Source organism: Sorghum bicolor, chromosome 1, assembly GCF_000003195.3.
Source record: "Sorghum bicolor cultivar BTx623 chromosome 1, Sorghum_bicolor_NCBIv3, whole genome shotgun sequence".
Taxonomy (NCBI): Eukaryota; Viridiplantae; Streptophyta; class Magnoliopsida; order Poales; family Poaceae; genus Sorghum; species Sorghum bicolor.
This window is the reverse complement of record NC_012870.2, coordinates 1,194,964-1,214,767: the sequence shown is the minus strand read 5'-3', so window position 1 is coordinate 1,214,767 and position 19,804 is coordinate 1,194,964. Positions and strand designations below refer to the sequence as shown.

Below are 19,804 nucleotides of genomic sequence, written 5' to 3'. Positions count from 1 at the left end.
GTACAGTACTAGTGTGAAGCTGCAACAACGACGACGCACCGCTGGAGTAAAGTGGAGTGCGTCCCATTCCATGAATGGAATGGTGTGTTGCGGGGCCGTAGTCATTATCTTAGACAAAACAAGGCCAACACAAAGTACAGGCAACATCTGGTCTTGTGGCCACGCATGCTGCCTGTGTGCCTTGCTGACTGGCACTGAATATCTAAAAACTTTTCTTTCCGTAAACTAGGCCTTGTTTAGATTTTCCGTCATATTGAATCTTTGATTGACAGGACAGTTTCCATGCGCGAGCGGCCGGAGCCACCACGAGTCCTCTCGATCACCTTTCTTTTTTTCTCGCACGTATAGTCCGGCCCGTGTTTCAAGTCCTCTCACCTCCTTGCCCTGCTCACCATTCATCATCGGTTGATTCTGATTCAGAGACATTCAGTGCAGCATGCGGTCCTCTAGTGGTAGCACGGCGGCTACCTGGCACTTACAGTTATGATGATTGCTGACTGCTGCGTGCTTGCATTGTGTCCATCTCCATCTCATTCCTGTGCGTATGGCGGTATGGGACGGGATACCATGCTTCCATTTCTTGGTTGTCAGTTTCGCACATGCATGCTTGGCATGGCATGGGAACTACGGCAGGGATAATTGACCCTTTGCATGAAGCACGCACGCGGTTAGTTATATTAGATTAACCCCGGCCCGCCGTCCAAATCACCCAATGTAAGAGATCGGCATGCACGAAGAAATCGTGATCCAATCCACCAGTGACCAGCCTCATCCTTAGACCCTCACGCTGCTCTTGACCCTGGTCCTAGTTATGTACTGACCTAAATCATGCATATAATACTCCACCAGATTATCACACAGGCAATACGTACGCCGACTACACGGACTTGCCTAGAGGACCATGGTCCTCATGTGTTACTTTAGTTGGGCAAATGTCATTAAATTTTAAAATAAATAAATCTAGAAAAATACGATGTGTGGACAGACTTCACCATGAGTAACCCAATCAGCTAAGCTAAAGCATCGTTTTTGAAATTAAATAAAAACGAATAGAGCCTGCTGGAATTAAAGAATCCATCGACAGGTAACATATATGTTGCTTAGTACTACCATGCATGATTGTCGAGAAGCTACTCGTCGGTCAGTATTTTAGTAGCAGCTGTACCTGTACGTGGTTGTTGGTATGGAACGGCGCAATGGAAGCTCATAAATCACAAATGCGAAAGAAAGAGATCCTCACTCCCTGCACATGGTCCCAACATATACTATACGTACTATATACTCTAGAAGCAATCTACTACGGTTCCATCACTTTTTTTTTTCATAAAAAAGATGCACCGCTACCTACGTGCCTTTATGTCTGTATAATAATAATACGTTGAATAAAATGCCGGCAGGCGTAGGCAGCCGCATATGATTAGCGATGCAGTGCAGGCATCTTCTTCATACTCGTGCAGTGCATACAGAGAGTATTGCTTACGCGTGTCCGTGGGAATGAATTTCAGAAAGAAAAAAAAAAACATACAGAGATGACAGATGGAGGGACGATCTATCGAGCTGTGTGGTGTTTCCATCGTCGGTGCACAAAACGCGTCCGGGCGATCCGGCCGGGCCAACCAATAAACACACACTCACGCACGCGCAATCAGCTAGGCAGGTATGCAGCCTAGCTAGATAGCCAACCGTCTCTGACCATATATACCCAAAGCAGCCACAGCCCTCCCCTCCTTTTTTTTTTTGGTCGGCCTTGTTTACTTCCAAAAATTTTTGCAAAATATAAATAGTAGCATTTTCGTTTGTATTTGACAAATATTATCTAATTATGGACTAACTAGGCTCAAAAGATTCGTCTCGTCAATTCCGACCAAATTGTGTAATTAGTTTTTATTTTTATCTATATTTAATACTCCATGCATATGTCTAAAGATTCGATGTGACGGAAAATCTGAAAAAATTTTGCAAAATTTTTGGAAAGTAAACAAGGCCCAAACCTATACCTTCTAGTACGTAGCTGCTTATAATTAGACGGCGGCCTTTTCTTCTCCCCAGCTTATACAGGAGTACACACAGGCCTTGTTTACTTCAACCCAAAATCCAAAAACTTTTCAAGATTCCCCATCACATCAAATCTTTAGACACATGCATGAAGTATTAAATATAAACGAAAATAAAAACTAATTGCACAGTTTGGTCGAAATTTACGAGACAAATCTTTTGAGCCTAGTTAGTTCATGATTGGATAATAATTACCACAAACAAACGAAAGTGCTACAGTGTCGTCGCGAAAAAATTTCGCCCATGAACTAAACAAGGCAAAAGAGACCGAGCCTGTGAAATTTTACACAATTTGTCTGAGCATCGTATCGATGGGTAATTTAACTTTAAGGATTTAATCTTCAATATAGAGCTGCCATTTGATTCTTTTTTGTGTGTGTGAATCTACTGCCATTTGATTCTAAGTGTAGTTGACTTTGACTACTAGTACTACTAAAACAAAATTTACAAACACTTAATTTACTGGCAGCTACTTACAAAGCATTGGCAAAGATATAACTAACTGTATATATATTTCTTCTTAACACACACTCAATATTCACAACCCGTTCCCACTAAGGCCTTGTTTAATTTTCAAAAATTTTCAAGATTATTCATCTAATCGAATCTTACGGCATATACATGAAGCATTAAATATAGATAAAAAATAACTAATTACACAGTTTACCTGTAATTTGCGAGACAAATCTTTTGAGCCTAGTTAGTCTATAATTAGATAATAATTACCAAATAAAAACGAAAATGTTACAGTAGCAAAATTCAATTTTTTTTTACGAAGTAAACCAGGCCTAATTAACCATAGCGCGGGCTGGTTACTTAGAGGTGGAGCCTTGCCCTGAAATAATACTGTATACTGTAATATTTCTTCTTCAGAAAGGCAAAGGCTACATGCAAAGCTTGTCCAGCCTATCGGAATTCTTTTCGCTAAAATCCCAATCCAGCTCTAGGACTCCCAACTGTCCAAGTACATGAATTTTGGCAAGGTGGCCTGCTGGCCGCCTGGCCTGGTGGTATTTCCATGTGTGTAGCTAGGTAGCTAGGGCCATGTGCCAACAGCTGCATGCAAACTCCCCTTTAATCTTTCTTTTCTTTCTCTTTCTTTCTTGGTGCATGCAGCTGCTAAGTACAGTAACCAACTGATCTTAAATTCCTAATTAAGTCCCGTTGCATTGCATCATGCCGTGTGTGTCTCTCTCTATTAGTAATTAACCTACTTCCTGTTGCTTTGATACCAATCATTCGCTGTCAGTCTAGGTACAGAATGTTTTTGGTCCATCCCACTGATACGTAGTGCTATATTCTCTCTCTCTCTCTCTCGTCCTTATCAAAGTTGCCAGCCTTGTATTCCATATATGCTAGTTTGGCTTGCTCACATACATATATGACCTAGTAATAAGAAAACAAAGAAAAGGAAACTTGGGAAAGCAGTAAAGCATACCGAACAAACAGCTGTAGTGCTAGCTGCAGGTCAAAGGCTGCTAGCATAGCCAGCTGCTAGCTTTGCATGGTTGCATTGGCCATTCTTCAATTCCGGCCTCAGAAAACCTTTCAAGGCAGACTTCTACTATATAGCGCATCATCGTACGTACCAGCAGCAGTTGTATTCCATCGTGATTTACGGTGCAGGGTCAGCTGGTCCTGCAGAAGTTTTACTGTTGCCCACCAACTCCTACCGATCCACACGGCTCTGAACAGACACATACAGGCACGATGAAGAACTTGCCGAGAAACGGGAGGCAGATTGGCTGGTGCAGCTAGTCTGATTTGGTTTGGTTTCCGCCGTCCGAAAACGACCGGATCAGCAGAGGCACCACGCGTGGAAAAATAATAATTGGAGTGGGGACATAAAGCGCTAGCGACTCCAGGCCTCAAATTTAAATTTGTGATCCTAAGACAAAAAATTGTAAGTTTCAGCCGAGACCCTATTAAAATCCTCAAATCCTCCTCTAGTCTTTTATTCTTTTGAGCCTGTTTGGTTTCTCTTAATAAATTTAAGTCAGCTACACTTTAACCATTTTATTAGCTAAACTTTAATCATTTATTAGTAGCTAAACTTTCAAACGCACTAACTAAAAATGAGTTAAAATAGTTTAGTCTCACTAGTCAATCAAAAGTAGCTAAAATAGTTTTAGCTGTCTAAAATTTAGCAAGAGGAACCAAATAAACCCTTGAAAGCTCTAATCCAATCCTGCGCCGTTTGTCAGTTTCTTCCTCTCTATTGGATTCTTGGGTCCTCCTGTGACGATCCTCACACCTTCGGCCTCTTCTCTGTGAGTCACCCGACCTCACGTTGCTCTTGCTCCACCGCCATGAGCAGATCCTCGCGGCTCTAGCCTTTTTTCCACGAGTTGTCCGGCCTCTTCCTTGCACGAGGCAAGTCGTAAGCCGCATAGTTCAATCAATAGAGCAAGGATGAGTGATGAATAGAGAATAACGAGTGAGTCTCTTATGTCAGTGTTTGTTGAAATGGATTTGATGGCTCTTGTTAGAGTATATGTAGGCCCAAAAAATAAAGGAAAGTTACTCTAATAACTCACCGTGGATTCCTAATACATGTTTATGTGCACGCATATAATGTTTGAGAGAGTCATGATCCTCTCAAATTTTTGCAATAGCCATACGTGTAGAATGCTTGTAATATAGTGTAACTTGTAGATACGTGTCATGAATCCGTGACAGATCTTCGTGGTGTCCCCGTCAGGTAGGTCTCCACTTTTTCTTTTTCCTCCAGCACGCGCACCGCAAGGCAGCTGGTCCACGGCACGCGGCGGGCTGACGGTACGGCTGCCGGCCGGGCTGCGCCTAATAAGGTTCGGCAGAATTATTAGGAGTCGGCTTAGTTATATCCAGCCAAAAATTATGGACCAAACAACATGCATCCCCGGTCACATTGGTATGCATTGTTAGGCACAGCGTAGCTGTCGGGAATTGTATCACGATTAGGCTGATGATGTTTCGTCAACTAGCTATAGCTCTGGAGTCTGGACACTGTGCTTGCCGAACGTGTGTAGTGTGTGGCTCAAGTGTTGGTTTTCATTTGGGAAGAGGGTGATAATGACCAGGGCCTGAATTTGTGTGCCAAATAGCTATCGGTATTCAGTAGCATGGTGGCATGCAGCAAATAAAACGTCTCTGTGTGTGTATGTATTCAGTAGTAGCAGGGGGCGGGGCAGGTAGCAGCAAGTTGAGCTGCTTCTTTGGGCGGTAGCGAGTACCAGTGGTAGTAAGCGACCGAATTCGTTGCAAGTTGAGCTGCAAAAGTTGCTCCTTCCCTTGATGATCATGACTTTGGCTCCTTTTTTGTTCTCAGTCAGACGTCTTTCACGGAGACGGAGCCAGAGTCAGTGCCATCGATCGGAAAACACCGACAGAGAAACAGAGATATATAGTGGAAACAAAAGGGGAAATAATAGTAAGTATTCTGTATCCAGTCAGTCTTTAAAGGAAAAAAAAAATACAGGTGCACACACTGCTAAAGATAGAGGTCCGGCTTGGGCTGGTTTGGAGTTGGACCATGAATCCATGTGACCATGCATGCATGTGCAGTTAAAGTCCGTGCACCGACGAATCGCCATACCACCGTCAAACTGGTGCCTGGAACTGGAAGGAAGGCTGGTCTGGTCGCCCGGCCGGCCTGTGACGTGATCCCGGAATTGGCGGCAGGACAGAGCACGAAGACGCGGCGAAGGGATCACATTTTTCTTAAGCTCGCCTCGATCTGTTTTTTACGCTATAGTAATACTACTGCTCGTCAGCTCCTAATATATAGTGATTAGTAGGTACAAATGGAAGGATAAATCGTTACGTACGACCGGCTCCATCCACACACATGTGTGCTTGAGTTGTACAGTCAGCACCCCAACGGGAGGACGCGGACAAGTACAGCACCGCGATTTGCTCAGCCAATGTTCATGCTGTCCCATGACAACAATGATTTACATCATGTTTTATTCTTTTTTAAAAAAGAAATTAGTGTCTATAGATGAAGATTTACTGTTGTACACGACTGCACACGATGCACATGGAAGTTTGCTAACAGCTCCTTTTTTTTCCTTTCCCATGATGATCGTACTTTAGATCTGAACATGTAAACGAGCCACGAAGTTGCAGTCATGCCCACTATTTTTTTTCCTAGTCCTTTTCAGAGATGGTGCTTGCTAATCCATGCATTACCTCTTATAGTAAAAAAAATCTACATATTTTTCTAGCCCCATCAATTTCTCCACATTAAAATCATGAAATGGACCTCTCGGATTACTGAAAGCAGCAAAGCAAGCAATCAATTTAAACCAATTTATTTACTTCATTGCTTTCATTGCAGTCAAGGATGGCCAGGTCCTTAGCTTGTTGTTCGCATTGTGCTGCTGCAGGCTCATCACAAGGCCTCATCAAAGGCAACCTGCGTGACCATCATGGAGCATAATAACCTTCCTTGTGCTATGCATGCGAGAAGAGGAAGGTTATTATGCTAATCGTGGAGAGCAAGTGTAGCACGTTTATATTATACACGACAAGAGAAGCAAGGGCGCGCGCGACGCGGACGCAGAGGACCAAGGAAAGTGCCGAACCGGGTCAGCCCCCGGAGTACCCACCACCGGCGGCCACGAGTCCAACTCCAACGAACCAATCCCGCCGGCCGCGCGGAAACCCCGTGGGATCAAATGATACGGTGATGATGATGATGATCTGTCGCCTCGCTTCGCCGCCGCTACCTTTAGAGCACCATCTCCAAGAGCTTGGTTAAAATTAATAGCTAAATTCTAATGTTTAGCCATTCTGTAAAACAGATAACTTCTTAAAAAAAAGAAGAGATTTACAACAGCCTTGCTATCAGATAGCTAGTGCCAGTGGTTGGCTATATATGACCAACGAAAATTAAGGGATAGCAAATTTTCTATTTTACAAAACTAAATAGCACATATGTTGGAGGCTATTTTTTTACTATAAAAGTTCTAAAAGGTCTCCATAATAAGAATAGCAAAGCTTGTTGGAGTTGCTCCTACCTGCCCCTGCCCGCATCGCCGGCACCGGGACGCGACATTTCTTTCCGTTCCGTTTTTTTCGTTTGACTACCCGTTCTCCACTTGGCTTGGGGCCACCTTCCAGTCCAAGTCCCTTGCGTGTTAAAAAGAGCCTCGGCATCCCATCCCATCCCATCCCGTCCGTCCCGTCCCTTGCGCGTTCCGTTCCTTGTTCCTCCGCGCCCCGCCCCACGGCGACAACGGGCAGCAGCAACAAACCCAGAAGAACCTGAACTCAAACCACCAAGTACATACAGTAGTAGGCAAAGGGATCGGCATCCCGCCGTCAACTCGACGAGCGAGGATATGAAGGGCGGCGACATGAGCAGCGTCAGCCCGCTGGTGTCCTTCGTGCTGGGCGCCGCCATGGCCACCGTCTGCGTCCTCTTCTTCATGTCCGCCACGCCCGCGCGCCGCCTCGTCGACATCTCCGCCTTCACCTCCGCCGCCCCCGACAACCTGACGGGGATCGCCTCCTCCGTCTCCGACTCCGACTCCGACGCCGCGGTCGCCGACTCGGCCGCCGCCCTTGCCTCCACCGCCACCCTGGCGCCGGCTCCCGCGCCCGTCCAGGTACGTACGCACGCGTGTGCGCCGCCTTCCGTTCGCTTCCCGTAATAATTTCGTCGGCGGCTTCAGTTTCGATTCCACGGTGATCGGTCGATCAATCCTGGTTGCGTACGTTTTTGTTTTGCTAAAAGCAGTTATGTTGTCTGATCATCGGACCGAGCGCTCCTCACACCAATCAATTAATTCCTCCAAACGCCAATCATTTCTCATGATTTTTTTTTTTTCGGGGGGATTGGGGGAGAGGGTTTGGAACTGCAGTTTATTTCCTCCAATTTCATCAGTAATTTGATCGATCGCCTCACCGGCCACTGGTTAGAGAAATGCAGTTGTCTCTGATACGTGTACTTTTCCTGCTCCTCGTCTCCCCATCATTTCTAATTCCGAGACAACACAAACAACACAAACAAAAGGAACAGTACGAGCTCGTGAATGGAGTCGGTGTCCTGCTACTGTTAGTTAATTTCATTTTTTTTTAATAAAAAAAAGCATAACATGGATGAAGCAGAGAATAAAACCGGAGTCAGTCCAGCCGGGGATGTGCAACGTATCACCAGCAACTGAGGAACGAAGGATGGAATAGAAAAGGCCGAATTCAAAAATAGACGGGACGGAAGAATCCCCCTTTGAACAAGTTACGTCCGCGGACGGCGACCGGGTAACAAAAGCGTGACTAGTTTATCATCAATCGTCCAAAGCCTAAACAAACTCCAAAAGCCACAGAAGCAGCCGGCCGCCCTACACACCACCAGCTCACGTCTCGATGCTAATCCCTGCTCCTTTGCTTGTTTTGTTGATGACACAACCACTTTCCCGTGTCCCCATGAACTAAACTATACGGTGGTACCTTCAGGAATCCACGATTAAAAACCACCTCATCGTTCGTTGTTGCCTTCTCCACACATGTTACCAGACGACAGGAGAAAGGATACTGCTAGTGAATGACTCATCGCATGGCTTTAAATTTGTTGCTAATCAGAGAGCATTCGCTGGAGATCACAACACAGCAACTCTAGTCTGTAGTCTGTACACGTACTCCCCCCCGGCCGGCCTGTAGGATGTCAAGCCGTGTATCTGTCGGCAGTCGACACACGCTAGCTTTTACTGCTCGTCGTCGTCAACACCTCCAACATCCACGACAGATCACCACCGCCACCACCCACTCCTTCCCTCAACTGATGAATCCCTGCCACGTCCACACGTGTCCGCCGCGGCGGTGCACGCGGCCCCGGGAACCGCCCCGTGATCGACGGCCCATGATTGGCGCTCACCCACGCCACGCCACTCCGCCCTGCCTGCCTGCCCATCCTTTGACGCTGCGAGCCCTGCAGGACACGATCGAACTAGTATCACGCATGCATGTGAACCGGCACAACTGCACAGCGTTTTCCGAGCGACGTGCACACGACCTGTTTTTGTACATGCATGCCATGATCATGGCGCACATGTATATGTACAGCGGCACAAGTACAGCAAGAATAATGCTTCTCTCCACTTCTTCAGTTCATATTGATACCTGTAGTAGTATGAGTATGTCGGTGTCGGTGGGACCGCTAGCATTCAGAACACTGATTGATTGACTGCCGTTGTATGTATGTATGTATGTATAAATATATATTGTACGTACCCACCTTCACAGTATATGCTCTAGCCGGATCGGACGCAACTGTTCACCTAATGGCTAATTGCGTCGTGCCGCGCCGCGCGTCAGCTGTTAACGAACAGGCAGCGCGGCCCCGTGCAGCCAACCACCATTGCTGCACCCCCGTTTTGGTCGGTCACCTGGCTTTATTCACCTGCCAGCCAGATCACATGCATGACGACGATGCAGCGGACAGCTCGTTCGTCCCATCCAATTTGTAACCGACTGTACCTACTTTGTATCAGTAGAAGTACACCTTGCACATTTAATAATAGAATTAGTTAAGTACTTAAACTGATTAATCCGCGAGCAAGATTTGACCCAATAGAATGCGGCAACTGTGAACTGACTTGATGACTGGCTGATCTGCAGGCCCCGTCGCCGTGGGGCGACCTGGAGGAGGTGCTGGCGCGCGCGGCGACCAAGGACCGGACGGTGATCATGACGCAGATCAACGCGGCGTGGACGCGCCCGGGCTCCCTGCTCGACCTCTTCTTCGAGAGCTTCCGCACCGGGGAGGGCGGCGTGGCGCGCCTCCTGGACCACCTCGTCATCGTCACCATGGACCCCGCCGCCTACGAGGGCTGCAAGGCCGTCCACCGCCACTGCTACTTCCTCCGCACCTCCAATGGCGTCGACTACCGATCCGAGAAGATGTTCATGAGCAAGGACTACCTCGAGATGATGTGGGGACGCAACCGCTTCCAGCAGACGGTGCTCGAGCTCGGCTACAACTTCCTCTTCACGGTCAGTAGTACTACTGTTCATCGTTTTCAGTACTTGTGTGTTCAGTTCGTTGTTGCAAGTAATTGGGTCATCGATCAATTAGGCATGTGTTACACGACACGGGCGAACGAACGTTCGTCGTCGTGGATGTCGGCGTGAGTGAGTTGGTTACGGGGTTCAACTCATCGGAGGTACGGTGGTGGTTGAACAGTCCAAGTAGTCCCCTGGGTGCAGTGCCTGGTTGTTAATTAAGTTGCGACGAGCGCCGCGCTGCCTTCCAACGGCCGGCCGGCCGGGAAATGTCCACGGGAGCTACTGCTGCTCAACTTGGACTTTGAAAATGTCTTGTACACTGTACACGCAGCTAGCGTGATCGCTGTCGATGATAGACCGATCGATTTGCCTGGCTGCCCTCGGCAGGCATCATGGTCATGTGAGTTGGAACTTTCGGTTTGTCACGTTGGGCCGACGGTTACTTGAGTGGCCACAAGGTGACAGACACAATTAAACGGTGCCGTAAGCCCGTAAGTTTCTTCTGGACGGCGACCGGTGGCGCCGCCCGGACCCGCCGTGACAAGGATATCGTTAAAGATAGCTTTATTACGGATGATTGATGAAGAAGAAAATATACTATAGTAGTAGCTATAATATATATGCATGGCTGCGTTGTTTTGGTGGATGCAGGACGTGGACGTGATGTGGTTCCGTGACCCGTTCCGTCACATCTCGATGGCGGCGGACATCGCCATCTCCAGCGACGTGTACATCGGCGACCCCTACAGCCTGCGCAACTTCCCCAACGGCGGCTTCCTCTTCGTGCGGTCGTCGGCCAAGACCATCGACTTCTACCGGGCGTGGCAGCAGGGGCGGTGGCGCTTCTTGGGGAAGCACGAGCAGGACGTGTTCAACCTCATCAAGCACGAGATGGCGCCCAAGCTGGACCTCGCCATCCAGTTCCTCGACACCGCCTACATCAGCGGCTTCTGCCAGCTCAGCAAGGACCTCAACAAGATCTGCACCCTCCACGCCAACTGCTGCGTCGGACTCGGCGCCAAGCTCCACGACCTCCGCGGGGTGCTCGACGTCTGGAGGAACTACACCGCCGGCACACCCGACGAGCGCCGCGCAGGCAAGTTCCAGTGGAAGCTCCCGGGCATCTGCATCCACTGATCGATCGATCAATCGAGGTCCAAGTCCAACGACGGCCGGCGACGGCGAGTCCGGCAGCGCGCGCGCGGCATCATATCAATCACCTGCGATGCTGCACGGTGGCGGTGGCTGCCTCCCCGTGCCCCGTGCCCGCCCGGTTTCATTGCTCTCCACCTTGTCCATTCTTTCTCTGCCTCTTGTTCTTGGCGTGAAATTTCAGGAGATTGCGCGCATTGAGCGAGGGTGTAGGTTCCATTCTTTTGATTCGTCATCATCAAAGGTTATACTCCACTAGTAGGTAGCTAGAATTCAGGAAAAAAAATCGTTAAGTTATACTGCTCCGTATGTATGTATGTACGCACACAGCACAGCTTATACTATGTATCTAATATCGTTGATCTGCTCCTGCATACCAAGATGAATGAATGAATGAATGAATGCAACAGGCAGCGCCCATTTATCGGCAACAGACTCATTCCTCACGCGTTGGCGTTGCCTCTTCGACTCATCAGTCAGAGCAAATTTTCAGATGCTGAACTAGACCTGCTGCTACTGCGTGATCAGGATGCAGTCCATTTTCAGAGCAAAAATGTTTAGATTGGTCTGGGTCTGGGCTGAGCAACATGAGATCCGGAAGGATGCAGCCAGGTCCCAGGAGCTTCGCTTTGTTAACAGCAGCAGAGCTCGAGAGCCGTTGCGAGTTCGCATGGGCCACAACTGCACCTGATGTGTAAAGTCTCAGGTTTTTGGTGCTGGGCTAAAACTTATATAGGCCCTTTAGAAAGTGGTCCTGCAAGGAATGTGGCCGAACCATACTCGCATCGCATCTCATACGTGGGCTGGGTTTGTAACGTTTGGAGTTTTTCTTTTTCCCCAGATAAAGATTAGATAGAAGTTCCACACATACAGTACACATTCAGCGACCATTCATAAAATCAAATGAAATAAAAGAAAATCGGGGTATTGCAGAAGATAACGGTACGTCTTACAGAAAAATAAATAAATAAAGACATTGTCCATTACTAATAAAATATAACAAAAGTTTTCATAATAGGCCAAATAAATAGCCCTTTAGCCCATTACTAATAAGGATGCGATGGTTGATATCATGATGTCTCTGTCTCTCCATTTGACTGGTTGTGCTGTATGTATATGTGCTGTATGATATCAACCATCGCATCCTTATTGTCGCTCTCATATTGAAAGGGCCAAGAAAGTAATTCATAAGGACAGTAGGCTTACCAACGAACACCTAACCCGAATTATTGTGACGTTAATTAGCATCCATCGGTTACCAATAATAATCCTAGTGGCATTTTCATGGAACAGTAGTGAGTATACGTGGATTGGATCCGGTGGGAGTGGATCAGAGAAGCCCCAAGGACCACGGCACTAGCTCAGCCTTACCTCCAGCCCAGAGTAGTAGTAGGAGTACGACCCCAGCTGAGTGGCAATGCTTTGCAAAGAGCAGCAGCCAGCAGCTGCCTCACTCTATGTTACCTGAAGTTCATGATAATGGATCCATGTTCCTTGTACTGTATCTGTATCACATCACTCTGTGTACACTCTTTCGCTTGGCTAATAAGTCATGACTGAAAGTACTGTTATGACTGATAGATTCGGTAGATAATCTCAGGTGATTGAATGTATGGAAAATTCTGGTGAAATCAATCAAAAATTCAGTGTAACCAATCAATCAGTCGCTGCGTTCCATTCCACGGAGAGTCACAGACACACGCAACGCAGCCCCGTGGAAGAATAGAAGCTGCAAGGACGAGAGACAATTCTGGAGCCGTCGCTGTTGCAAGCCAAGGGTGGTTCCCCTGTTTGGCGGTAAGCAACGAGGAGAAAGAGGAGGTGATGACGTGATGTGATTAATTAGTGTGCGATCGTGAGCATGCAATGCAAGAGCGACTGGCGACCTAATTAACCAAGCCAGGTCGCCCGTCCTTATATATGTTGCTAGTAGCACCGCATCATGCATGGCCTATTGGGATTGCGTTGCTTGCATTGGTAATAATAAGCACGGGTGAGCAGTGCTGTCAGTAAACTAAACCTCGGAACAAAAAAAAAAAGATTCACTTGATTTGGCCGTGCGTTTCTGGTGCGTGAATGACGGGCAGGGCAGTGAGTGAGCTGCACTAATCAACTGATCTGACTATCTGAAAACGAATATACTAGAGAGTAGAGAAAGCCTCAGCTCCTCTCTGTCCTGAGCTGTGACTTTCGCTGGTACAACCTTCCACGGTTACCTAACATGTTGTTAGGCTACCAATAAGGACCCGTCAAACGACGATCCATCGATCGAATCAGTGCACGAGGCGTGTGCAGACAGTGCTCAATGTGATGGGCCGGGGCAGCTGAAAGCACAGCAAAGATTATTATTCTCCCAACGCGAGCTGCACCTGTACTTGGCGGATCTGATTGAACATGGAATGAATGAATGAGCAATTGGTGGATGGACTGATGGAGGGAGCAGCTAATTAAGGTACTGGAACTGTGTTGTGCTGTGCTCAATTGATTAGTCGGGAGTGTAATTAGCATGGGGGGGCTCCGTTTGTATGCACACGGAGCTTCGGAGCTATACACCCCGCCACGTAGCGCCTGTCCACGTCAGCTTATGTACGGGTGAGCAGTAGAACAGTGTACTCCAAAAGACGAAATGGCAATCTGGACATTGTAGGGAAAGCGGTTCCCACCGACGTGAGACTAGTTGCGTGTGGCGGCGAAGGCTCGACTTGGCCTTGTTTATTTTTTTTTATTTTGACACGGTAGTATTTTTGTTTGTATTAGATAATTATTGTCCAACTATAAACTAACTAGACTCAAAAGATCTATCTCACAAATTACAAATAAACTGTATAATTAATTATTTTTTATCTATATTTAATACCCATGCATGTGCCGCAAGATTCGATGTGATGGAAAATCTTTAAAAGTTTTTGGTTGTTAGGGTGAACTAAACAAGATCTTAATAGAACAAACTTAATAGAGGGACTATGACAGTAGAGTTCAAGTGGGCCTAAGCATCCTCAATTAACTTTCCATATATGGTTGAGTTCTACTTTTTATAGGGCATTATTCACTGAACACTACTTTACAACTTTTCCCTTATATAGTGTATCCTCACGTATATCCCCATATATATACATTCCTGTAAGGCTATTTCAGAGCTTCTCTCTTAGTAACTGTTTCAGAGCTTCTCTCTTAGTGACCGTCTGGCTCCGTGGACCTTATATCATGCGCCCACTAAAAGCCTATTTACTGCTTAGGTCTATGGCACAATAGAAGATTCTCTCTTAGTCGGCGAAGGCTTTCTCCTGATTTTTAGCGTCTATGCCACGAAAACCTCCTGCTTCGCCCTTCTTCAAGCCTGCGCCGCTAAGGACCTATGTCGCTATCTTTGCGCCTCTGCCCCAAGGTCTGCCTCGGATCGTCATCTCCTGGAACCTTCGCCACCGGTGTTGGAGCTTCGCCCATCCTGAGGGCGCGAGCGAAGGCACCCCTATCCTTGCAAATTATCAGCCACATATTTCAAAGTGCTAGCCCTTTCATAATCAGGGTGGTGCTTAGCCTCTGAGGCTTGTACATCCATCCTAACAAACATCTAATGGCCTTTTTTTTTGAACGGAGGAAGTATAAATGAGTAGATCCGTATGTTTTTTAATTTAGCGAAACATAAAAATTAATCATTTTTAATTAGTTTTACAACTATTTCCAACCATATTTTCCTCATTAATTACTAAAATATAGAAAAATATCGTACCAATTATTTTTGTTTTCTATACTATAATACTGTATTCGACTATTTCTGACCGTTTTCACCCTGCATCAAAATAGTGGTCTCATATGATGGATTTCCCCCCTGCTATATGGTGAATAATGAACCTAATATGGAAATTATTAATTGTTTGGACAGGTATAGCCCACCAGTTCTTTCTGACCGATTTCAGTTACGTCATCGTTCCTTGCTACCAGATAGTGTGCCTGTAGATATATAGCACATATGATATACCAATCAAGGATTGAAGCGACCGGACAGCCGGTTAGAAAAGTTGCCCCCCGTGCGAGAGAATTCCTGAAACGAACCAATGGAGCTCAAGATGCATACTGTAGGACCTTGTTCGCATTCCATCATCCATCGTGCAGCAGCTGTCCTGTGCTACCAGAGTCGTCGTCATCATCGTCTCGATCAATCGTTCACCGGCGCGTGCCTTCTCTGGCAAGGCACTTCGCTTGTCTTAGTTGTATTTTTTCTATCAGTTAATAGTGTTTTTTTTCTCACAATAAATCAGTGAGGACAACTACTGCACGATGGATAATAGAATGGGAACAAGGTCTCTGCAGGGTGGTCACCCTGACCCTCACAGCGAATGAAACTGACTAGACATCGTCGTTCTCGCTCCCCCACTGTATCTACTACTACTAGGATCGGAACTCTTTCTTTTACAACACCAAGATCGTTTGGCTAAAAGACTATGATTAAAAGTATTTTTTACTGATTTATTATAAAAATATTGTTAAATAATTGCTAGATTTGAGATGCTTTGCTCACCGCGACGAGCGCGCCTAGTCTAGTGTCTAGTTCGTTAACTTAGGCCCGTGCCCTCGTCGTCCTCCGTCAACAAACAACCAGTGACGCTGACGCAAAGAATAATGGGCAGGAGTTGTGGGAACTGCTCTCTGTTGCTTTTTTGAAAAGACTCTGGCTGTATCTGAATATGTGATGATGCGATCCGTCAACCACGGAGACGGATAAGATACATCAGATAGGTGTATACTGGTAGTCCCTAAATAACTGTCGTTATTAGTGTATATACTACAAGTTTAATTTGACTTGTAAAAAATATATGTATGTCTAAATAAATTTATTAAAAATTTAGATTCAAAGATCTTTTTAGTGACACTAATTATATATCATAAATGTTAATATTTTTAATATAAATATAATCAAAATTATTTGTCAGAAAGCAAAAAGACAGATATTTAGGAACTGGGGAGAGTAGCCTTGTAGCTAGGTACACGTCATCATGCCATATACGGCACACTCGCTCGCACCGCCATGACTCTCCTTCTTGGTCCATGCATGGAAATGGAACATGGCCATGGGGATCCGATCAATCGGAGGATCCTCCTTCCCTACCGTGGCACCAACTCTCACGGTGGATGATATGAGGCATGCCTGTCCATACATATGTGGTAGAAAATATACGGCTTCATGTCCTGGTTCTGTGTATATCCATATAATCTATCTATACGTGATCTTCAAAGAGAAAATTATGGATGTCTAAATTTTTTATCAACATTATATATATTATTCTAGACTTACTGACCTAGACCTTAAAAATAATATAAAAAAAGTTATGGACGAAAATTGACAAAGCAAATATACAAATTAAGTTGATGTGAGCCAAGTAATAAGTAGGTAAAAAACTCAGTCTAAATATCTAGCAACCCCCCCCCCCCCCCCAACCCCAAAAAAACACAGTTCTCTCTAGATCTACATGACCAAAAAATTACTAAAAAATGTATAGGTAAAATTGGAAAATATTTTAAGGACGGCACAAACTCACCTCTCAAACCTAACTTCTTCAATGGTTCAAAGGGAAAAACCTCCTCTATGTCTCTCTCTCCTACGCTGTACGATGTGGGTCGGTAATGGTCACACCACGCAGGATGGGGGCAGGGCTGTTGGGCCAACAGGAATGGGGTATGCATGGAAGATTTGGGTGCCCACCCTAAATTGGGGGCTCTAGTAGGGGCTCTGCTGAAGTGTTGTTTTTAGACTGAACATCCATATTTAGCTATGAGGTCTCAAGTAAAGGCTATGTTGGAGTTGCTCTAAAAAATCGATTTTGATAAATCGTCAGTATCTCAAGTCTAATCGGTTTATGACATGTTTTTTTTTTTCTATTTTGTTTTTCTTCAACACCTTCCAGCAGAGAGACCAAACGTATCTCGATCGTGGGCGTGTTTGGATCGTGCCCTGGCAGTCTAGCACGTAGCTCGCCGCATATGTTAGGCCGGGGTCGATCCCACATGCACCAGGTCGACCCTATGCATCATCATGCATGTCTCATTGTCTTGCACATGCATGCATGCATGGTAGTATACGAGTTCTTCATCACTAACAAGTGCCTGTTGCCGCCACATACGACCATATATACGACGTCTGCAGCAGCAACAACAACAACTGAATACGGCACGCATGGCTGAGTATCTATCTATACATCTCTATGCGTGTATCTTTCCTTGTATGTATTTAAGGGGAGGGGAGCCGGCGGTGCGGCCACATCGATCGGCACATCCCTAGCCCACGCTATACGCTAGCTTCACTAATCACTACTACTACTACTACTACTACTACTACTTGAAGTAGTAGCTAGAGTACGTGCACGGCGCGGTGCACCACACCAAAACGGGCTACCCATCCAACCCTCGATCGTGTGCCGCCACCACGACGTATAGTACACCGCAGCGCGCGTGTGCAGCACACACCGGCCGGCTCCACCACTCGCTCGTTATTAAGCGGCGCCGGCGAGCGCCCGTGCGTCCATGGCGAAGCAGCAGCAGCAGCAGCAGCAAGTCTCCGCCGGCGCGGAGGCCACGGGCCGGCAGGCGGCGTCGTTCCTGCTCGGCTGCGTCGCCGCGCTCACCGTCGTCCTGCTCCTGCAGCGCCGCCCCGAGGAGCTCACCAGGGCGCCGATGGTGCGATTCTTCGGAGGGGGAGGGGCACGGACATCATCGTCGTCGTCGTCACCAGCGGCAGCGTCGTCGCCGTCCTCCTCCTCTTCCTCTTCACCACCAGCGGCAGGTGAACATGCAGCAGCACATCTTCAGACGACGACTGATAACGCCGCCGCAAAGCCGCCGCCGGCTCCTACCACCACCGCCGGTGATCCACGACGCCTTCCGCCGCCCAATTCCACGACCCATCACGGAAAAGAGGTTATAAGCTAATTAATTTTGGAATATAGAGTCTTCTGCTGCATGCAGTGCAGTTCATCATCAGCTTCTGCATGCTGCACAGCACATCTGCTGTTGGTCCAATCCTGCCACGCAATTTTTTTTTCCCCTCTTCGATCTGTTCCATTTGATCATCGATGGTTTTGCCGTGCGGTCGAGACATGTACCGTTGGCAGCGGCCGCCGAATAGGCATGGCGTCCGGGCCTCGGGAACCGTTATTTCACTACTCATCATGAGATAATTAATAACAAGTGAATAATAATATTTGTCAGCCGGGCGCGGCCGCCGGCGAGGAGGAAGATGCAGAGTTCCGCGGGCTGGCGGCGGTGGTATCGCGCGCGGCGACGGCGGACGACCGGACGGTGATCGTGACGTGCGTGAACGAGGCGTGGGCGGCGCCCGGGTCGCTGCTGGACCTGTTCCTGGAGAGCTTCCGCGTGGGCGACGGCACGGCGCCGCTGCTGCGGCACGTGCTGATCGTGGCCATGGACCCTGCGGCCATGGCGCGGTGCCGGACGCTCCACCGTCACTGCTACCACTACGCGCCGCTGCCCGGCGTCGACTTCGCCTCCGCCAAGTTCTTCCTGTCCAAGGACTACCTGGAGCTGGTGTGGAGCAAGCTGAAGCTCCAGCGCCGCGTGCTCCAGCTCGGCTACACCTTCGTCTTCACCGACGTCGACGTGCTGTGGTTCCGGAACCCGCTGAAGCACGTGACGGCGTACGCGGACATGAGCGTCTCCAGCGACGTCTTCTTCGGCGACGCGGACAACGTGGACAACTTCCCCAACACGGGCTTCTTCCACGTGAAGCCAAACAACCGGACGGTCGCCATGACGGCGGCGTGGCACGAGGCGAGGGAGAGGTTCCCGGGGAAGAACGAGCAGCCGGTGTTCAACGCCATCAAGAAAGGGCTCGTCGCCGACCTCGGGCTGCGCCTGCAGTACATCGACCCGGCCTTCGTCGCCGGCTTCTGCAGCTACGGCAAGGACCTCGGCAAGGTGTGCACCATGCACGCCAACTGCTGCGTCGGCCTGCGTAACAAGCTCGCCGACCTCAGGACCGTGCTGGACGACTGGAGGAACTACACCGCCATGCCGCACTGGGCCAGGCACCAGGCTAAGTGGACCGTCCCCGGAGCATGCATCCATTGACGACGATCGATCATTGTGTCGTCAGATCGATCAGTTACGCCTATACACGACGTACGTACGGGATTTGTTTACTTTGCTTTTGTTGCGGTGGATTGAATCCCCTTTTCTTTTTCTTCTCTCTCGAATTTTTGGTTATACTAGTATTATATATAGATACATACACACCAACAGAAAGAGTACGTATATAGTGCCACGACCACGAATATACGTAGTGTCCTTTATTGTACACTGCTGGTACCAGGCTAGTCTTACTTTCGTCAACTCCCTCCCTGTCTTGTACCAGACACATCCAGACAAGATTACAAATTTCGGCCGTTCTCATCAGCTTGCTTGGCCCATGGTACATGCTTGGTCATATTTGGAGTGCTGCATCCTATTCCAGTTAACTAGCCACCAATTCGTACTTGTACACATGTTATACCTATATACATTTATTATATCTTTTATCTACCATACCACTGTTTAAATTTAGACCTTATTTAAGGCCTTATTTACTTCCAAAATTTTTTTGCAAAATAGGAATAGT

General features: G+C 47.5%; 2 protein-coding genes across 2 annotated transcripts; both read left to right on the top strand.

Moving 5' to 3' along the window:
* LOC8061415 (uncharacterized protein At4g15970) lies at positions 7,190–11,627 on the top strand. The gene is made up of 3 exons (XM_021450831.1): positions 7,190–7,649; positions 9,658–10,032; positions 10,696–11,627. Exons 1-3 carry the CDS (start codon positions 7,383–7,385, stop codon positions 11,179–11,181), a joined length of 1,128 nt encoding a protein of 375 aa, XP_021306506.1. The 5' UTR covers positions 7,190–7,382; the 3' UTR covers positions 11,182–11,627.
* On the top strand, positions 17,367–19,633 carry LOC8060875 (uncharacterized protein At1g28695). Its single transcript, XM_002466055.2, has 2 exons — positions 17,367–18,108; positions 18,400–19,633. Exons 1-2 carry the CDS (start codon positions 17,716–17,718, stop codon positions 19,276–19,278), a joined length of 1,272 nt encoding a protein of 423 aa, XP_002466100.1. The 5' UTR covers positions 17,367–17,715; the 3' UTR covers positions 19,279–19,633.

Coding starts and splice junctions, on each gene's coding strand:
- LOC8061415 (XM_021450831.1), top strand. CDS start 7,383: ATGAAGGGCGGCGACATGAGCAGCGTCAGCCCGCTGGTGTCCTTCGTG. Junction 7,650..9,657: donor CGGCTCCCGCGCCCGTCCAG/GTACGTACGCAC, acceptor GCTGATCTGCAG/GCCCCGTCGCCGTGGGGCGA. Junction 10,033..10,695: donor GCTACAACTTCCTCTTCACG/GTCAGTAGTACT, acceptor TGGTGGATGCAG/GACGTGGACGTGATGTGGTT.
- LOC8060875 (XM_002466055.2), top strand. CDS start 17,716: ATGGCGAAGCAGCAGCAGCAGCAGCAGCAAGTCTCCGCCGGCGCGGAG. Junction 18,109..18,399: donor CGACCCATCACGGAAAAGAG/GTTATAAGCTAA, acceptor AATATTTGTCAG/CCGGGCGCGGCCGCCGGCGA.